A 19,074-nucleotide genomic window follows, 5' to 3' on the forward strand; every position below is an offset into this window, starting at 1 on the left:
TAGCAATATGGTGAGCACTGAGCCGGCCGGAGCCAGTCGGAGCCGGGACAGAGTGTGGCTACATTCCAGACCGCGCCATTAGTGTGACTCTCGCAATATTTACATTGTTTTCAGTTAATCTTGACTCATTTAGCGTGGGTGGGTCAGGTACAACATGTGCTACGCACACTCAGGAGAGTGCACGCAAGAAGAACGAAGCATGCAGCCGAGGTACAGTATACATACATGCGTTTGTTTACAGCGCGATCGATGCTATGACGTCACGACCTGCGAGGTGAATATAAAAGCCGCTCCAGTTGAGGGAGTTGCTCAGTAGGTGCCAGAAGTGATAGTGCGAGCGTCCTACGCTCGTGTGCCAGGTCAAGTTCATTAAAGTGACCATAAATCGGGAAGCCTGTACTAACATTAGTAAATTGACGGGCGGGCATCAGCAACCCGTAGCAGCGGTAAAAGCCGCTTTGGGACGGATAGCCGGTGCTATGGCCGGCTTAGGAAAGTCTAAGTTCACCACCAGGCGGTTTAGTATCACCACCATCGCCATATGTGTGGTGACGCTCATACTGCTGGTAGTGAACACAAGTGTTAGTGGTGCACGACAGCCCCAAAAATTGTCTTCTCGGGATGTCTTCACGAATTCATTTTTGGTTCGACTTCGTAGGTCCGCGGACAAACCGGAAGACATCGCACGCAAGCTCGGCTTCCACTACATGGGCAAGGTAGGTATGATACGAGGTCGCATATGGCGAGCTCAGCTTAATCCTGTCTTGATACTCTCCAAACCTTGCATAAACACTTCATATGAGAACCACACTATAGTATTATTATCGGGGCAATTATCAAATAACGCTATCAGAAATTGACATTATGTCAAAACTTTTTTATAGAACCTTGTTCAACAATCACTAAGTGGACGTAATGCACACGGTAATGTTGTTAGATAATTAAATAATCACATAAAACTTTAATGCAATATTTATGACCATGTCAATGTAATAAAATATTTATGTAAATATTTATTTTTTTTTTATGTTTATCGCTAAAAACGACTACACATGTCTAATTTATCTTAGGAATTTTCTCGCATGGTTATTTGAATATAATTATGAAATGTTTGAAATATATTTGAAGAAAGATTCTAAGAAATTCGTATACTAGTGATCGTAAAATTTACAATGAAATTTCTTAGTGCGAAGAGATATTCCAATTTTATTAGTATATTGTAATCATATTGAGGTTAACTTCGTATGATAATTTTTTATGAACGCGTCTGCTCTCGTGTAAACGTCTGCTCACCTGTCGTCAACCGGCAATTTTTTAATCGTTCGATTTTGCTAATTAATAGTTGCGATTTATTCATGCTTTTTATTCAAATGAAATTGCAGATGAAATGAAAACAAGAAAATTGCAGAATGGTTTCAAGTAAGGTTGATTCCAAATGAAGAGGCTGGACTCGCCAATAATATCCTCTAATATCAAATAGAAACATACTATTTTTTGCCATTTTCATTAGTATATTGCAGCGTTACAATAAAGTGCACTGTCTAAACAGTATTTAAGTGCTAGCGGCATGAATATTGAACTATCTTAATATTAGTATTAATCGAAGCAAGCGGGAATTTATATCTTTTTGTTTTCCACCATACAAGGGCATTGGGAAAATATTAAATAGCCCCTTCATGGTAAAAATGTGTGAGACATTAGCATTGGAATTTTCTAACGGGCAATTGAGGTAAACGAATCGCGAGCCAATCAATTGCCCAACACAAACTGAATAAATATGGGCAATTTTTAGTTATCTAAATTCGAATAGAAATGCGTTGTTTAAAAAAAATTCTCTTAAATCTACTTTTTCCTTGACAGGTTTCTTAAATTGAACTGTCAATGGCTGATGCAAAACTATAACCAGAATAATTTTTTTCTACGTCACAAATCATGATTAGGAGTTATAAAAAAGTAATGTCATTTCAGCCTACTGGAAATTAAGAGATGTAATAATTTTGAAATATTCTTTAATCAGTTCTTGTTGAAATGATATTAGCGATCACGTGCTGGTGCGTGGGCAAAAATATTTTTACTGACATACACGATGGGCTTCTACCTCCAGCGGCTGTTCTGTACGTCGCCGAAGGCAATTTTACTCGGAATTTATAGTCGTAATAATGTTATTTATTACACTAGCATTACGATAAATCTTAGACGATCGGATGTTAGAAAGCAACGAGTGTGATTGGATCCGAGATATAGCGTGGCAGTATAACTATTAATGGTACCATAAATGGCGGTAACATAACGAACTTAAATAGTTTTTAAACGTTCTATTAGTAATCAGTATCGTAAATATCGTGACAATAAGGATTTTTAATAGTTTTAAAAATAGTGTAACAGTAACCTGTGCTATTGATTCAATAGAAGTATCGACAATTATTTACCAAATTATAGTTTAATGAATAAAGAGATGGCGTGAATTAGGTCATGTGTGAAGAGGGTTTCACATCTTTATCATCACAGTGGCATCGATCGCAGATATTTGAAACATGAGGAAGATGCGAAACATGAGGCAACAGCAAAAAATGTAAAAAAAGGACATGAGACAACAGCAAACAATTTAAAAAAAGGACATAAGACACCTGCAAACAATTTAAAAAAAGGACATGAGACAACAGCAAACAATTTAAAAAAAGATATGAGACAACAGCAAACAAATTAAAAAGGAGCTATTACAACAAGGCATCAAATAGGAACCAATAAACATGGAAGAAGGAGCCAATAAAAGTATTTTAAAAAGGTATTTTCCGAACTAAAATTTCTATAATTGCCACCTATGGTACAACATATGACGCGTATAATTCAAAATTCCATCATTTTATGATGATTCGATAACGGAGTACGAATCCATAGTTAAAGTAACAATGAATTTGATTTTATTACAAACACCGATTAACAAATTTTATTCAAAATTGGAAATCGTAAGCCCATCTAAATGATATGCAATGATGACACATTTTACATTGTTAGAAGCAATTGAGGTCAAATTATTTTATATAATTGCAGCCAGAACTTCTCATTGCATTCATCCACAGGTGACACTGAAAACTTTCAATAAAACAGTCATAAAAAAAGTTAAAAAGAAATAAATATCGAAATTTTATATTCGTTTCTTGACGTCCACTCTGAATTTTCTAAAAAGTGGCAATCAGTCAATGATCAAATTTGTTTATTCATGAGGCTGATGGAATTTTTTCTAGAATTCTTGCGGCGTCTATCATTTATAAGTGACGCGTTGGCTGTAAATTATAGTACAAGTGTTAGTGGTGTATTTTTACATCCATAAAATGGAGATAGGAAAATAATTAGAGATAAATGCAATCGAAAATTTATAAAAGACCGCGTCATTGTTTCTCTGTTTTATTTTGATGCTTCATTGTTAAAAATTTCGATGCACGTGTCAGTCAAAAAACGTATGTAAATTTGTTCTAAATAAAACCCATCCATAAAAAATTATTTTAAGTTCCCTTTCAGCGTTCACTAGCGTACACGTGATCAGTAGAAGCATCATTTAAGAAAGAGGCTCGAGATAAAAGTAAATGAAATGCGAGAAGCAAACTCCGTAGAGTATAGTAGTTGTGGCAGACTATAGCATGCAGGAGAATTACGACTGCTTAGACGTGACGAGAGATAACTTGAAAGCTGATCATTCTTAAGTTCATTAGGAGAATTTTTAAGCTTTAGTCCACGGCTTAATGAAGCATTTATTTAGAGCGGAGGTTCCTTACTGGCAATGTAATCTGGGCACTTTTCAAGCTCCGGTATAATAATGTTAATTGGTGCACATTCAGCTCATGAAAATAATCTAGCCTTTTTCTAAAATATTTAGCCCTATTATAAGTTGAATTATGTACCACGGATTTATTTATGCAACATACACATATTATGACGATTACAACTTTTAAACGTTAAATAATTTCAGAACTAATTCACCTGTTAGGAAATCTTTATGAATTCGCAGTTTTCCTTACGCAATGAAAATTATTTATTTATTGAGAAAAGCTAGTAATTTGAAAATTAAGGGACTGAGAAATTCTGCTCATTATCTTACCGATTTACTTTCAGGCAGAATGTGTCTTGTTCATCAGCTATGGCGAATGCCCTGTGGCGCTACTATATGTTGGATTGATTTCGATTCACCATGCAATTTATCTTGCAAACGCAATCACCATTCTTACTTTGAATCAATCTTGGAAATCACTTATATTAAAACACTATTATAATTTAATTTCCTTCAACAATCATTTCGTAAGATAAAGATTATCAATAATAATTTCAAAATAATTATCAATAATAATTTCAAAATAATTATCAATAATAAGCAATTTCATTGTTTATCTTATGATTCAACATGACTTTGCATCACATCAACAAATGTTGAGTTCGTAATCGCGATCCGAGTGTCAATGGCCGTGATCTTAAAGTGGCGGGCTTTGGCAGCACCGCTGCGCGGTCTACCCACGCTTGCCGTAGCCGCACTTCATCTCCTATATTAACAACCTCCGTGCGCTGTCTCGCAACTCATAGGCGATGCTACAATAAACTTACTCAACTTTATAAAGCATAGAATTTATGAATTTTAAGCAGGTTGGATTAAAGACCAGGGAATTACTTTTATTGAAAAATTTTCTTTTTATTATTATTTTTTCGATGTGTCAAAGAATATTTTTCGTTTGCGTTCGACAAATCGAAAAATTTTGTTCGATATTTTTGAAAAAAGCCAGGAAGCAAAATGGTCAATAAAACTGATTCTCTGGTCTTCAATAAAACTTGCTTGAAATAATAAATTATGGTCTCCAATGCTAACAAATAGATTAAAGGTGACTTACCTAATGCTACTCATTACCATGTATAACTAATGTTTTTCATTAATATTCACGCGTGTTGAATCGTTAAAAAGTATAATTTAAGAGACAGGAGTTCTTTAGCTACATAACTCTTAATTATTACTAATGGTATTTTTTCCAGTGTATTTTTTCCAGTGCGTATAGAAGTTACAATAGAACAATATGTACCATTATTTCGTACGAGTAACAGCAAACAATCCAACGCGGGAAAATAATATACATAAATTGTAATTCACTTATTACATTAAAATCTATTAAAATTATTTGAATTAATACGTTTGCTGTTCAGAGTATATTTATCAAATAGGTTATTCCGATTAAACATTTTCATAGTACGCTTTCAATAACACTTCTATCCTGTCGACCTCCGCAAGTTTTCTACCAAAAGCTTGAATCAGATGCTCATCCAGTCTTTGATATAATTGTTTTTTAATGTATAATATTTGGTGTTTGTGTTGGTTTGCGCGAACAAACCGTCAAATTACGAATGGAAATCTCGGAAATCCTGTAGATCTGAGATCCATAATTGAGATTTCATGGAATAACTGAACAAACAGCTCTGGAGTCTGTTGTGCGCTCAGAATCTAATCAGATTTCGACAATATACATGTAAGTTCCTGAGAGGAATATTGTATTGAGTAACTATTAATTAAAGTCAACGTTGAATATAATTCAAATTGTAACTATTCATTAAATTCATATTGTATCAATTAAAAAAGAATCTTGGAAAGTTTATAGAATAAATTGCAACACGAGAAATATTATAGACAATAAGAAGCAATGTTTTTAATAAATACAAATAGGCAAAAAATGTGCTGCGTATTCTGATGTGTTAACTCCTTTTGAGGCATAACAAGTTCAAGAAATATAGCGAAAAAATAAATAACACCAGAAATTTCTGAAAAAATCACGAGTTCAGTTTGAAAACTTTTTGGTCACTCTACTGGTATTGACAATTTTGAAAAATACAAAAATGTACCACAAAGAACGATTAATTGGATCAATTGCATTCATTTTGAAGTATATAGTATAAAAAAGCGTCCAAATCTAGCGTGAATTCTGCCATCCGATTACGTACGGTCATGGTATTATAAAATAACAAAAGCTTGTTTTTGAACATCATGTCTCTTAGAAGTAAACATGAGTTTAATTATTAGTGCAAAATATTTTTATATCTTCCATTGTTTGAGCCAAAAGCAATGATTTTTTATTCATCTGAATTTTTTGGCAGCATTATAAATGGTTGAAATTTTCAAAAGACATCAACCAATATGAAATGTGATTCCGTACAACAATACCGGAAGTAATCTTCACTAAAAACAAACCGAATTATTTGTTTTTAACCGAAACGAACTATGAAAAGTCAGTTATCTTTATTTGTCTTTCTGGTACAGAGATTATTAATAGTTAAAATCATTACATGTGACCAGAGCCGAGTAAGGAACAAACTACCTACTTACTAACGAGGTTCGATAGTAGTACAGTGATAAAAAAATGTAACTCAGTACTCACTGCAGTGAGTGACAGAGAGCGCATTTTCTCGTCGACGAAAACTTGAAGTCACTGACGGACGGACAGACAGACAGACAGATGGACGGGCATGACGAGCACAATAGTGCATTTGTTCCATAAATGAGAAAATGTGCTAAAAACGATTCCGCATTCTAGAAATGTAAATTTTCCTTTATGATGAGCTGCATTTGAAATTACAGCAAAGACATAATTGAAATTGGTATGATAAACCCATTCTTTCCAGCATTCTTGTTACAGTCTAACTTCAAATCTGATTTTAAATAGTGGAAATCTTCTCCAACAACCCACGTTTCTACGAATGTTGCAAAATTAGCAGCAAATACCAGAATGATAATGAATATACTGTTGCAAGAGGGAAAATTACTTCTTATAACATACTAAATTTTACTACAAAACTATTATATATGTGCCATACAATCTTTTATTAGATAACCAAACTGATACGGCTGACAGAAGCATCTTATCTTGTGTATTCAGTTTCAATACATCTTTATTCTCGTTTGAAATTTAGTGAAACTTTTTTGTAGATTCTGTTCTAATATGTTCTGTAATTTGCTCTGTTTTGCAGGGGTTGTTCTAATAATTTCTGTTTCAAAGAGCTTGATTATCTTTTAAGAAAACAGCATCTATATATATTTAATGAGCTCATTAACATAGTATGAGAAAAAGAATATGTTTTATTTTGACCATGAGAACATAATTTATCACTTTTTGTGATTTTATTCCTACCAGAAATTGATATAAATAAAACTCTACATATTCTTTTTTCAGTTGGCTACCATAATAAAGCATTCGGGAAGCCTTCAGAATAAATCAACCTTACAACGCAGTTGCGAACACTCCACAACAGGTCGATAAAGTCTATCATTATTCCGCCTATGGCCTTCAATGTGGAAGCGAAGGCAGCGGTGCGTGAAGGACAGCCGCTTTGAGGGAAGGCTGCGTGAAGGACAGCCGCTTTGAGGGAAGGCTGCGTGAAGGACAGGGAAGGAGGGAAGGCTGCGTGAAGGACAGGGAGGGAGGGAAGGCTGCGTGAAGGACAGGGAGGGAGGGAAGGCTGTGTGAATGACAGGGAAGGAGGAAAGGCTGTGTGAAGGACAGGGAAGGAGGGAAGACTGTGTGAAGGACAGGGAAGGAGGGAAGGCTGTGTGAAGGACAGGGAGGGAGGGAAGGCTGCGTGAAGGACAGCCGTTGTGAGGGAAGGCTGTGCCCTCAAGGCTTCCTTGAGTGGTCGCTAACCGCCCATGCAAGCTCTGCCTAAACGAATAATTTTGCAGTGAATAAAATAAAGATAAATATTTACTTCAGTGAATTATTTTGCAGTGGATTAGAGGAAGATAAATTTAGACTTCAGAAAACAATTTTGCAGCAGATAAAACGAAGTTAAATCTTGGCTTTGTCGAATTATTCTGTAGTGGATCAAAGGAAGCTGAATCTAGACTTCAACAAACAATTATGCAGTGGATGAGAGGAAGATAAATCTAGACTTCAGCGAACAATTTTGCAGTGGAAGAAAGGAAGATAAATCTAGACTTCAGCGAACAATTTTGCAGTGGAAGAAAGGAAGATAAATCTAGACTTCAGCGAACAATTTTACAGTGGATGAGAGGAATATAAATTTAGATTTTATAGATTAATTTTGCAGTCAATGAACGGAAAATAAATCTATACTTCATCGTATAATTTTGCGTGAAAGAGAGGAAAATAAATCTAGGCTTGCTAACCAATTATGGATACTCAACAATTCTTTAGGTGTAGCGACGATTTTTCGGATTATCGTGAATCGAGGTTCTAACTTTACTATTGATGAATTTGGCTGCAAGCTTTGGTTTTTGCGTGCCTGCCTATGTAGCCAAAAAAGTGCAGAATAATTTTTAAATTCCAGAATCGGTTATGTAAGTCAATATTTTTGAATATTTTTGTTCGCCAGTAAATCCATTCCTCAATGATACTTGTTATCCAATGGCATTTTCAGCAAATGAAAATATTTTGTGATTTTGAACGATGATATCCAATGAAATTGGAGCTGTTGCAAGCTCTTTGCAGGGTCATAAATAGCATTTTATATTTGAAACCAAAATATATTTGACATAGAGATGCTCATGTTATTTAAACCAAATTCCTTTGATCAAATAGAAGTAGGATCAATCACGTTGCTTAGCTAGACTCCTGCGTGGAATAAAATTTTCAGGCATTTGAGGCGAAGAAATCCTAAACATGCCTCCCGAGGACATGAGGATAAAATTTCAGAGAATTACTTAATTAAATATACGATAATTTGTATGAGTTCATTAGCTGGAAATACCTACTGCCCGGCACCCGAGCTGCATGGTTACGAGCAGTGGAAAAGTTATTAATTTATTTGGAGATCTTTATCAAATAGCTCTTCACAAATGTAATGTTATTCATTCATATAAATCTGTTAATGAACGCGAAGTTGTCCATTCATATAATGGTGTTCATTCATGTTGAGAAAATCGTAAATATGAATTTGTTCAATCGTATAAAATTGTTCATTCATATCTGTTCTTTCAAATAAAACTGTTCATCCATGTAAAGCTGTTCATTTTATGACCGCACATATAAAAAATCTTGTCTAATTTTTGGTTCACGAAGAAGTCTTATGATTCGTCTGTTGCTTCCAGTCCGAGGTTATGACTTATTCTTTTCAAACGAGGCAATCTTCTTGACAACGCTATAAAAGGTTCGAAGGTCAACGATGATCTCAAATCCTCCCAAATTTCACGGCCTGCCATTAACGAAATAAGTTTCGATCGTGAATAGTGATTGGCTGACATATTTATGACGTCATTATTTTTTGCTGATGTTCAGTGTCATGAGATTGTTATATGACTTCTGAGGATGATGACTATATGAAGGCGAAATGGTTACAACATTCATTGACAACATTTGTGGGCCAGTTAGCAGTTCTCATTTAATTAGTTATGAATTAGTTAAATATGTTAGAATTGGCTGGAATACTTTTAAGGTCGGAAAATTTCGCTAATATCGAACATCGGCCGAGCAGATGTTTCTAATATCTCAGCATGACGACAATTAAGGCGACATTAATATTCACGGCCATATTCATGAACAAAATTTTCCGGTGCCCCGAGCTCAAATGGTTTTGCTCATTTTTACTGTAGTCAGGAAAAAAAATCAACAGCACCTTATCGAACGAGCAAAACGTAATATTAATATCGCCAAGCCTGAATAAATCTTCAAGACCCTGCAATTTTTACTCGCACCTCTGAAATGCAAGCAATACAAACACAATCTCTCAGCAACAATTGCTTCTTAAGATCGTTGTTGAGGAATCGCTAAAGGTTGAATGCGCCGACGGCAGACACTGAGGAAAAAGTCCGTGTTTTCTCATTAAGTCCAGCAGCAGAACTCGAGCACGTTTCTTACAGCCCCATCTGGTCGTGATTGCTTGCGCCCACATTTGACTTTCAGGAAACTTGATAACGCCTCCCGATTCCTGAGGCGACGCAAATGCGTGGTTTTACGCCACCTGTTTACGCCGAAATTTTACGCCATTTTTTATGTGAGCTGTCGAGATAAAAACAGAAATTGGTCTCCCAAGGCCGTGAGTCTTGATTAAACTTTTTGTCCGGTTAATTATGATGAGAATGAAAGACTTTGCGCAAAGGGTTACTTCTGTGATTAGGAGATAACTTATGAGAAATCTTGTGAGATAACATATGAGAAATCATATCATTTTTACTTCATCAAATGGTTAAATGCTTGAGATGATTAGACTTGGATTACAGTGTGATCATGCCTTGCAGGCCGTATAATAGTCTTGCAGGCCGTACAATAGCCTTGCAGGCCGTACAATAGCCCTGCAGGCCGTACAATAGCCTTGCAGGCCGTACAATAGCCTTGCAGGCCGTACAATAGCCTTGCAGGGGAGGCTATCAGTCCCTTGGCGCCCAGTTGCTGCAGATCTTCGATAAAGGAAAGTTTTGTTCTAGTGCAGTGCAACAACCGGTTAGAAGAATATATTTTTTTGAGGGTGCGGAACTCCGTTGCTGTGCGTAAAAGTTGAATATAATAACAAAACTTATTTGTTTACAATCATAGCTGACAGCAAATCAGTTGCACAAAAAATATGGTTTAGATTAATTTCAAGGTTATTTAAGGAGAGCGACATTTATATAGAGCTTAAGAGACGTAATTGGCTACTTTAATTCACGCGAACTACACATTAAATATAAAAGGTTAAAGAGTCGCTTCCCGAATTGCGTATATGGTTGTCACAAGATATAACGGATCATAGTAAATAGTGGCATATATTTGATAGTAAATTTTTCATAACATTTGTGATGTACTATTTGAATATGAAAACAGTAGGTCAAACTCAGCAGCGGAAAGATAGCACAGATTAAATAGGACTGGAACTGGGAAAATTCGAGTCCTATTCTACCTCAATGAAATTCAAAGTATTAAAAACACACATTAATCTAGCTACTAATAAGCACATGAAAGGAGCGGCATGACATTTAATAAGTAAAGGGTGAACTTTAGCTTGGATTTAAAGCTGAAATCTTCTTTTGAACATAGAGCACTAATTTTTTTTGCACTAATTGGATCGCCAAATAAAAATGGAAAGATATATAATACGATCTTAATATCTGTGATTGATTCTTTAGAAAAAAATGTTACCGGTAGAGCAGATATTTATCATTAATAAAGAATAATTATTTCTTAAGATTAGTGGTTTTTATGCATAGAGTATTGATTAGAACGCAAGAAAGAGCATGGTGCTTAATGAGCATAATCAATAACTCGGAAGTTAACTCTACTAAAAGAACGGTGATTCATGAGTAAATTTAAGTAATTGTGGCCTGATAATCAATGATCGATGCCTATTAAAGCGAAGAAAGATTCCTAAAGAACAAGAATTTATGCCGAAAAGTCAGTAATTGTTTAGTAAATACCAGGGATCGATTCTTAATCAGTATTGATTTGCAACACATGACTAGTGTTCGATACCGACGGAGTTTACAGCTAAAGAACCTTGATTTTATTTTCACTGCAGAATAAGTGCATTGTACTTTTTTCTCACGGCGAAATGAGGGTTTTTCACTTTTTTCAGTTTTTTTTCCTTGCGGAATGAGTGCGCTGCGCTTTACGAACCTCTCAAATTATAACTTACAAAGTAATAATTCTAATGTCGTTCGTGGTGAATTAAGAGCGTTTCACAAACTTTAAATCTGTATCAGTACCGTGTAATTGATTTTACTTTTAAATTTTAAATACTTGAAAGCGCGTTGCCTTAAATGCATCAATTTGAAACTTTATAACCTGTTACTGAATGAGTTTTTGTTACATGTTTTGCTGCGAAATGAGGTACAGTCTAATTTTCAGAGTTGCTTAAACTCTTTATCGCTTATTCTTGAAGTTGCTCCAAAGGCGCATTGCTACTGCAATGCCAAAATAACGAGATGGACCTCACTATCTATCCTTATTCTAAAGTTCTTCAATGAATAACCATTAAATTTTCAGTCGACTATAATTAATTTTTTCTTTCTAAATGATTTGTGAATAACGTAGGATGGATTATTATATCGTCAATAAAAATGTTAGCCCACTCAAGGTGATGGCAATCAAATGAATGTTAAAATCCTCGATTAAATCCTCGTGTGTGAAATTATAGATCCTTATTTTTCACAATGTTATTGATGTCCACAAATCAACTATGTTAGTTGAATTGCACAACAATAATAACAAAGCGACAATCGCCCGTATGACGCCGAACGCCTCCAGCAACATATCGATTTCTGATGCACTCTCACCTGCTTCTGCGGCTCAATATTTTTTTACAATGTTATTGATGTCTGTAAATATTTTTAGTGAACCTTTTGTTAGCTTAGTTTTTAATAGTTTATTTATATGCGCTCCTATGATTTACTTGTTTATCCGACCTTTAGAGTATAAAAGCTAGCCAACGATGTATCGAATAGTTTCTTGTCAGATCAGTTGTTCGTATCCCCGCGTCAAAACTGCCCACAATATTTCGGTGAGTTGATTTATGCCTGCTAATAACTTGCTTATAGTTTTGATTATTATTTGTTAAATTTGAATATTATAAGCATACATTGAAGTTCATAGGGTTAATTTTCCTGTTAATGTGTTGTTTGTTCCTACAGATACAATTTTTCATTCAATAAAAAGGAAATTTGTTGTTGAAACCGTGGTTATCCTAAAATCTGAACGCGGACTTACGGCAACCCAAACTCAAAAACGGAAAGCGTTTTTACAATGTCCAAAAATTAACTATGTTAGTTAAACTGTACCACAATAATAACAAAGCAAGCATCGCCCGTATGACGCCGAACGCCTCCAGCAACATATCGATTTCTGATGCACTCTCACCTGCTTCTGCGGCTCGATGTCGGCAAACGTTAGCGCATTCTCGGAGCGTTGATCTTTTGTGAGGAAAAATTAGGACATTTTTAGCGCATTTTCTCATTCCTGGAAAAAATGCACTATTGTGCTCGCCATGTCCATGTGTCCGACCGTCCGTCTGTCCGTATGTCCGTCCGTCTGTCTGTCCGTCCGCAACTTCACGTTTTCGTTGACAGGAAAATGCGCTCTCTGTCACTCACTGCAGTGAGTACTTAGTTATATTTTTTGTACTACTCACTTGCCCGTAACTACCACAACTACCGACAGTATCATGTAAGTCACCGTCAGTTTCATGTAAGTCACCTTACATGTTACCGTCAGTATCTTATAAGGCAGCAACCGCACTTAACTCGCCGCTCCTCAACAAAAAATGTATAATACTGGTCAGAATTACAATTTGCAAGGTTCGATTGCAACATAATAACTGAAAAGCTTTTTTCGATCGCGCTAGAAAGTTGTGGCACAGTTTAGTTAACAAAAAAGTTCGTTTCGTTGTAGGCAGGAGACATAATTGCTGTGGTGAAGTTAGTGTAGATGACACTGGTAAATAATGTTCACAACGTACATTGTTCCTGAAGATTTATGCACCATCATCTTTTGAGCAGGTGATGCACATGTGAATTAAAGAACTGATGGAATCGAGCTCGCTCCTTTCAAAGTTTCTAACATGGATTTGCACCTACTTATACATGCTGTGATCCTGAATGCAACGACAGCTTCGCCAATCATTTTTCTTCGATATTTGATAAATTTCTGGCAATCCAATTTATAGAGAGGCAAAAGACGGAAACCCTCAACAAGAAGCAATTAATAGCTTGAACCAAATTGGGAGAATAATTTTTTTTTTCATTATTGCGTGCAGGTAACACTGTCATTAATGTCATTCATTATTATTTTACGAAAGAACTGAACCTATAATTGGCGGCATTGGAATGATCAATTGAAATAGCCTGAACTTTATTTCAGAACCCTAAACTTTATTTTAATAAGTATGGGTAAACTATTAATAATGAAGCTTAGAGCAATGTTGAGCTTGAGCCATATAGCGTATTCAGATGCTCACAAATCTTGTTCGATTACACATGAAACAAGATTTAGAATCTTGAAATCCTGTCGTTTGGTTGTGGTCTAGTGGCCAGGTGCCGTTTTGGACAAACTCACAAACAAAATCTGGAATAAAATTTGCAACAATTTTTCCAACTGCAATGAATTTAAACAACTATTACAGAAAATTGGACGACGTTTATTCTATTCTAATCCATGAACTACTAATTATTAATATTTAAAAGTTCAACCGTACTATAAATTCCCTGCACTTGCTAAAATTCAAGAACGTCGGTGTAATATTTTGATCGATATTTGAATGAGTGTCAGGAAAACAGAGTAACGTCTTCAGTCTCTCGCATCTTGGAAAAAAATCAACTTAAATTTCCGCACGAAACAACGACTGCAAGGCTAAAATGGCGCCGAAAAAAAAGACTAAGCTTCTCAGGAAGCTTTTCTGAAGAAATCGATGAGTCTAAGTGCCACCTACTAGCTTTGCAAATCCATCGAAACTTTAATGTGACTGAAGAGTTGCTCTGTAGCCATTTATTTTCTATTTTTAACAAGAAAATCTTTCAGTGGACTTAAAATTTCTCTGTGTATCTTTTATGATGATAATTCAAGTTCTTTCATAATCACACAAGTAACTTTTGCGCAGTCTTTCATTTTCATCACAAAGATCACTTGCATGGAACGATCACTCTGCATAACGGCTGGACTTATTATTATTCAGGAGCGTTCGTAAAAGGAATGAGTTACGCGAGGATCGAGCTCGCCTCGGAAGGTTTGCTACTCAGCATATACCTCAAAACATGAGATGTCCGACTCTCACCTGGAGAGAGGTCTCACCCGTTATGTCTCACCCGTTTTGTCTCACCCGTTTTGTACACTATGGCTTGTAGTGCGTAGTGCTACTTCATAATGCTAGTGCCCTATTTAGCATGCCAACCGTAGTGTTCCATGTCGCACTATAGTAGGCACTACGGCTTGTAGTGCGTAGTGCTACTTCGTAGTGCTAGTGCCCTATTTAGCATGCCAACCGTAGTGTTCCATGTCGCACTATAGTAGGCACTACGGCTTGTAGTGCGTAGTGCTACTTCGTAGTGCCAGTGCCCTATTTAGCATACGGGCCATTGGCAAGGTGGAGAAGCGAGAAAAGTAAAGGTGCTTACACGGGGCGATTAGTTTCGTCGATTAGTTGAGTCAACTACAGTTTTGCAGGCTGAGAGCCTAAACAGGAGGAGAGTGTTAGGGACTGGAGCTGCTGGTCATTGGCTTCAGAAAGGTGGATAAGCGGGGTAAGTGTAAAGGTAGGTGCTGCTACGGTGTAGATTCCGTGAAGAATATACTGGCTGGAGCAGAGGCTGCTGGATTCCAGCCGTCGCGCAACTGGCATGGCTGGCGGTGTTTCAAGCGTGGTCTGCGACCTGAGGCTGAGTTTAGCTGGGCATGTTTGTACAGAGTATTAGATTGAAGGCTTGTTAAAGAGTTAAATTTGTGGCCGACGGCTGCGCACCCATGTCAATCCATGAGTAACTGTCAATCCATTGTTCAGAGCAATCAGGGCAAAACTTTTGACAAGGTCATATGATAAGTTAACAATTTCAGTGCCCGAATACAAAAAATTGAAAATTGTATTCATCTATTCAGAGGTTCAAACTGAACGATATAAAAGTTTTACCAATCATTTATTCGTGACAATTAACTACAAAGCCGTTCAATTCTTGAACGAAATCGACCTTCAAAGGCCAAAATTTTCCTCTCTCAAAAGCTTATTGTTCAGAAATAATTTAATTAATGTCAGTTTAGGAACAAGTCTTGCAAAGAAATCAGTCTCACGGGACCGCTCGAACTATGCAATTAATTGGATTAATTTATTCACGAGCCCTAACTACGTAAACGTTCAGTATTCAAGTTTGGGATCTTTTGACGAAAACGAAAAGAAAAGATTGTTAACAAATGCAATGCAGAGGAAATAAATTAATGTAAAACAATCAGTGCGAGGAAATGTTGTTTTCAAAAAATTACAGTTAAAATTAAAGATAACATTTATGTTCCAGTGGCAATTAGGTATGGAATTAGAAATTTAGGTTTGAATCGTTAATACGATTTATCTGTTTGCATAATTCAATAAACAATTGTTTCTTTGTGCCAGAGAAACAAATGTTCTTTGCGCCAGAGAAACAAGTGTTCTTTGTGCCAGAGAAACAAATGTTCTTTGTGCCAGTGAAACAAATGTTCTTTGTGCCAGAGAAACAAATGTTCTTTGTGCCAGAGAAACAAATGTTCTTTGTGCCAGTGAAACAAATGTTCTTTGTGCCAGAGAAACAAATGTTCTTTGTGCCAGAGAAACAAATGTTCTTTGTGCCAGTGAAACNTTAAACAACAGTGTTTGAATTTTCACATTGGCCCATGCCTCGTATTAGTGAAGTGTTTATCTTATTTGGCCCTTGCCTCGTACTACTGAACTGTTCATTTTGTTGAACTCAATGAACCTCAGATGTGAGTCGATCTCGCATAGGGATTTAATTTTTTTCGGTCGCATATGAAATATGTGAATGAAACTCTTTTGAATGCAGTTATGTGAAATTTTGACCAAATTGTTTTTTTGAATAATTTTGACATATGTCAGTTTGCGGGTTCGGTGGGTGACATGTAATAGTCTTTGCACCATGATTTTTACCTCTAACTTCTGAACCTTTTACTTATAACCTCTGATTTACATCTGATCAAGTTTTGGCTCCTACCTCAGCATCGCCTAAAATAGGGGAAACACAATTTTATCCATCGTACAGAAAAGTAAAATAGGCGCTTGAAATTTATTGATGACAAATTATGAAAATTTCAATGTCGGAAAGTCTCACAGTCACACATTCTTGGATGATCACAGACATCGTTAAAAATTTTTTTTTTATTTTGATCCATTCAGTTTTGCTCCTAATAGTAATGTGGATTCTTATCTGTTTTACTCGAGGTAACATGTTTTCAAGACACCGAGTCTATCGTAACCTTTGCCATAATAAAAGAAATGATTTCGCATCCCGACTTATATAGAAATACATGTACAGAGAATTGAGAAGAGAATTAAGAAAGGCTGATTCAGAAAAATTAGCCTTTTCAATTGTCTTCATTGAAAACGGCTTGGTTTCTAATTCCCTAATTCCCCGCTTTAACCTTCACTAGTCGACAATATCTGATGGACTTCGATCCATTTGTATCACAGAAGTCATTGTTCAGAATCTCTGAGTTATTTCAGTCGTGGTTGGGAAGAAGGAGGAAGCTCGGCGTGAAAGGACTTAGCTCTCGCCCCAAGAAAGAATGAAAGAAAGCTAGTGAAAGAAATATTCTTTAACTTTTGAAAGTGAACATTTTTCACTTTCAGTCAAGAATTTTTTCGAACGCCCTTAAATTGTTGAAACCTAAATAAAACTTTGCCAGTAATTTCATCAATATAGTTATCAAATAAATATATTCTGTTAACACAAATAGTCTAGAAACTGTTTTGTTAGTTTCGCCATCTCTCATAATAATTTTTGCTGGGACCGCAAATAACTTTTCAATGCTGAGCATATAAAAATTGCGGATTATGCAAATTTTCACACGGTTCGATGAGTGCTAAAACTTAGCTCTCGCCCCAAGAAAGAATGAAAGAAAGCTAGTGAAAGAAATATTCTTTAACTTTTGAAAGTGAACATTTTTCACTTTCAGTCAAGAATTTTTTCGAACGCCCTTAAATTGTTGAAACCTAAATAAAACTTTGCCAGTAATTTCATCAATATAGTTATCAAATAAATATATTCTGTTAACACAAATAGTCTAGAAACTGTTTTGTTAGTTTCGCCATCTCTCATAATAATTTTTGCTGGGACCGCAAATAACTTTTCAATGCTGAGCATATAAAAATTGCGGATTATGCAAATTTTCACACGGCTCGATGAGTGCTAACGCAAACTAAAAGTTTCATAAAGGCTTTTATTAAACCTTTATGGGAATTTCTTTTTTTTATTACAAATCTGCCGCTAAAATCAATGCTACATCCGTAACGACGGAACGAGCAGTGTCTATTTCTAGCTCTCATTTCAGACTCGTAGCGTTTGTTTGTCAGATGGAACTGCGTAATTCTCTCACAATTTTATTTATTATTATTTTTTTAAATTGCATATCGATTATAAATCTTCTTTAACAAACTTTCATCTCATCAAATTTCCACAGGACGTCCCAGCCATGACATAAGTCGGAATGATACCTTCGGAAAATGTCAGCCATTGGTTTAGTCGGAAATAGTTTCGTAAAGCTCCCGCACGATCTCTCCAAAACGACAACATGGCTACAACATGTCAGGGATATGCTTCGATTTTTTTCCATCAGAAAAACTTACGACCGTCGTTTGGCAAATCCCTTGTCTGATGTCAGGTCGCGACCGAGATGATTCTGAAGGCTTAGGTTCTGCAGATAATGTCAAGCAGCCTGCCTACTGCAGGTGCTGCATTCATTGCTTGAGTTATCCGAAAAGTTTTATCGTAATATCTACAAAATATTAAAATACTCTTATTAAAAAGCAGGAGAATAATAAGTGTTCTGCTTCCCTGCATAGAATTGGCAAGCAATTTTCAACCATATTTTTCTCAATTAAGGAAACGTAATAATTAAAAAGGTAAAGTGCGAAATGTTACGCATTATCGTGATTTTGTTATCATATGTTTACAATTTAACATTTTCTCAGTTAAGCTGCTAATCCAGCAACCACAAACAAAATTGATCATCTGGCTCTTATATCAACATGTATGACTTGCGAAACACGAGCATCAAGAACCTTCAACGAGGCTTTATTTGAACTTGACTATCAATGATACAAGTAGATTTTTCATGACCCTTCTTCCCATATACTCGTAGACAATACTGAAAACCATTTAAATAACTAAAACAAATCTTTCGTGGCAGACGAATTTTTTTATGGATAACAATGATACATAATTCCACTCCATGAATAATAATTTACTCTTGATTCAGCATTGATCATCTCTAAAAAAGAACAGAATCTTGTAACACAAACAATTAAAATCCATCATTTTCGAGAGAAAAATTGTTCACAAGCTTTAGCTTAAAATTGTCGTGTGGGCGCACGACAGCTTTCACGGAACCAACCGGCCAATATTCCTTGATTAGAGCGATAACTTCGGTAACGATTTTT

At 35.8% G+C, this 19,074-nt stretch overlaps 1 protein-coding gene across 1 annotated transcript in view; it reads left to right on the forward strand.

The window, feature by feature from the left end:
- The first annotated feature begins 326 nt into the window (after positions 1–326).
- LOC108671730 (neuroendocrine convertase 2-like) overlaps positions 327–19,074 on the forward strand; it is a 57,360-nt gene continuing 38,612 nt past the window's right edge. Inside the window, exon 1 of the mRNA XM_018159302.1 lies at positions 327–716. Within this exon, the coding sequence (XP_018014791.1) occupies positions 480–716 (237 nt within the window). The 5' untranslated portion in view covers positions 327–479. The remainder of the gene's footprint in view (positions 717–19,074) is intronic.

Source organism: Hyalella azteca, unplaced genomic scaffold (assembly GCF_000764305.2).
Source record: "Hyalella azteca isolate HAZT.00-mixed unplaced genomic scaffold, Hazt_2.0.2 contig9858, whole genome shotgun sequence".
In the NCBI taxonomy this organism is placed as follows: Eukaryota; Metazoa; Arthropoda; class Malacostraca; order Amphipoda; family Hyalellidae; genus Hyalella; species Hyalella azteca.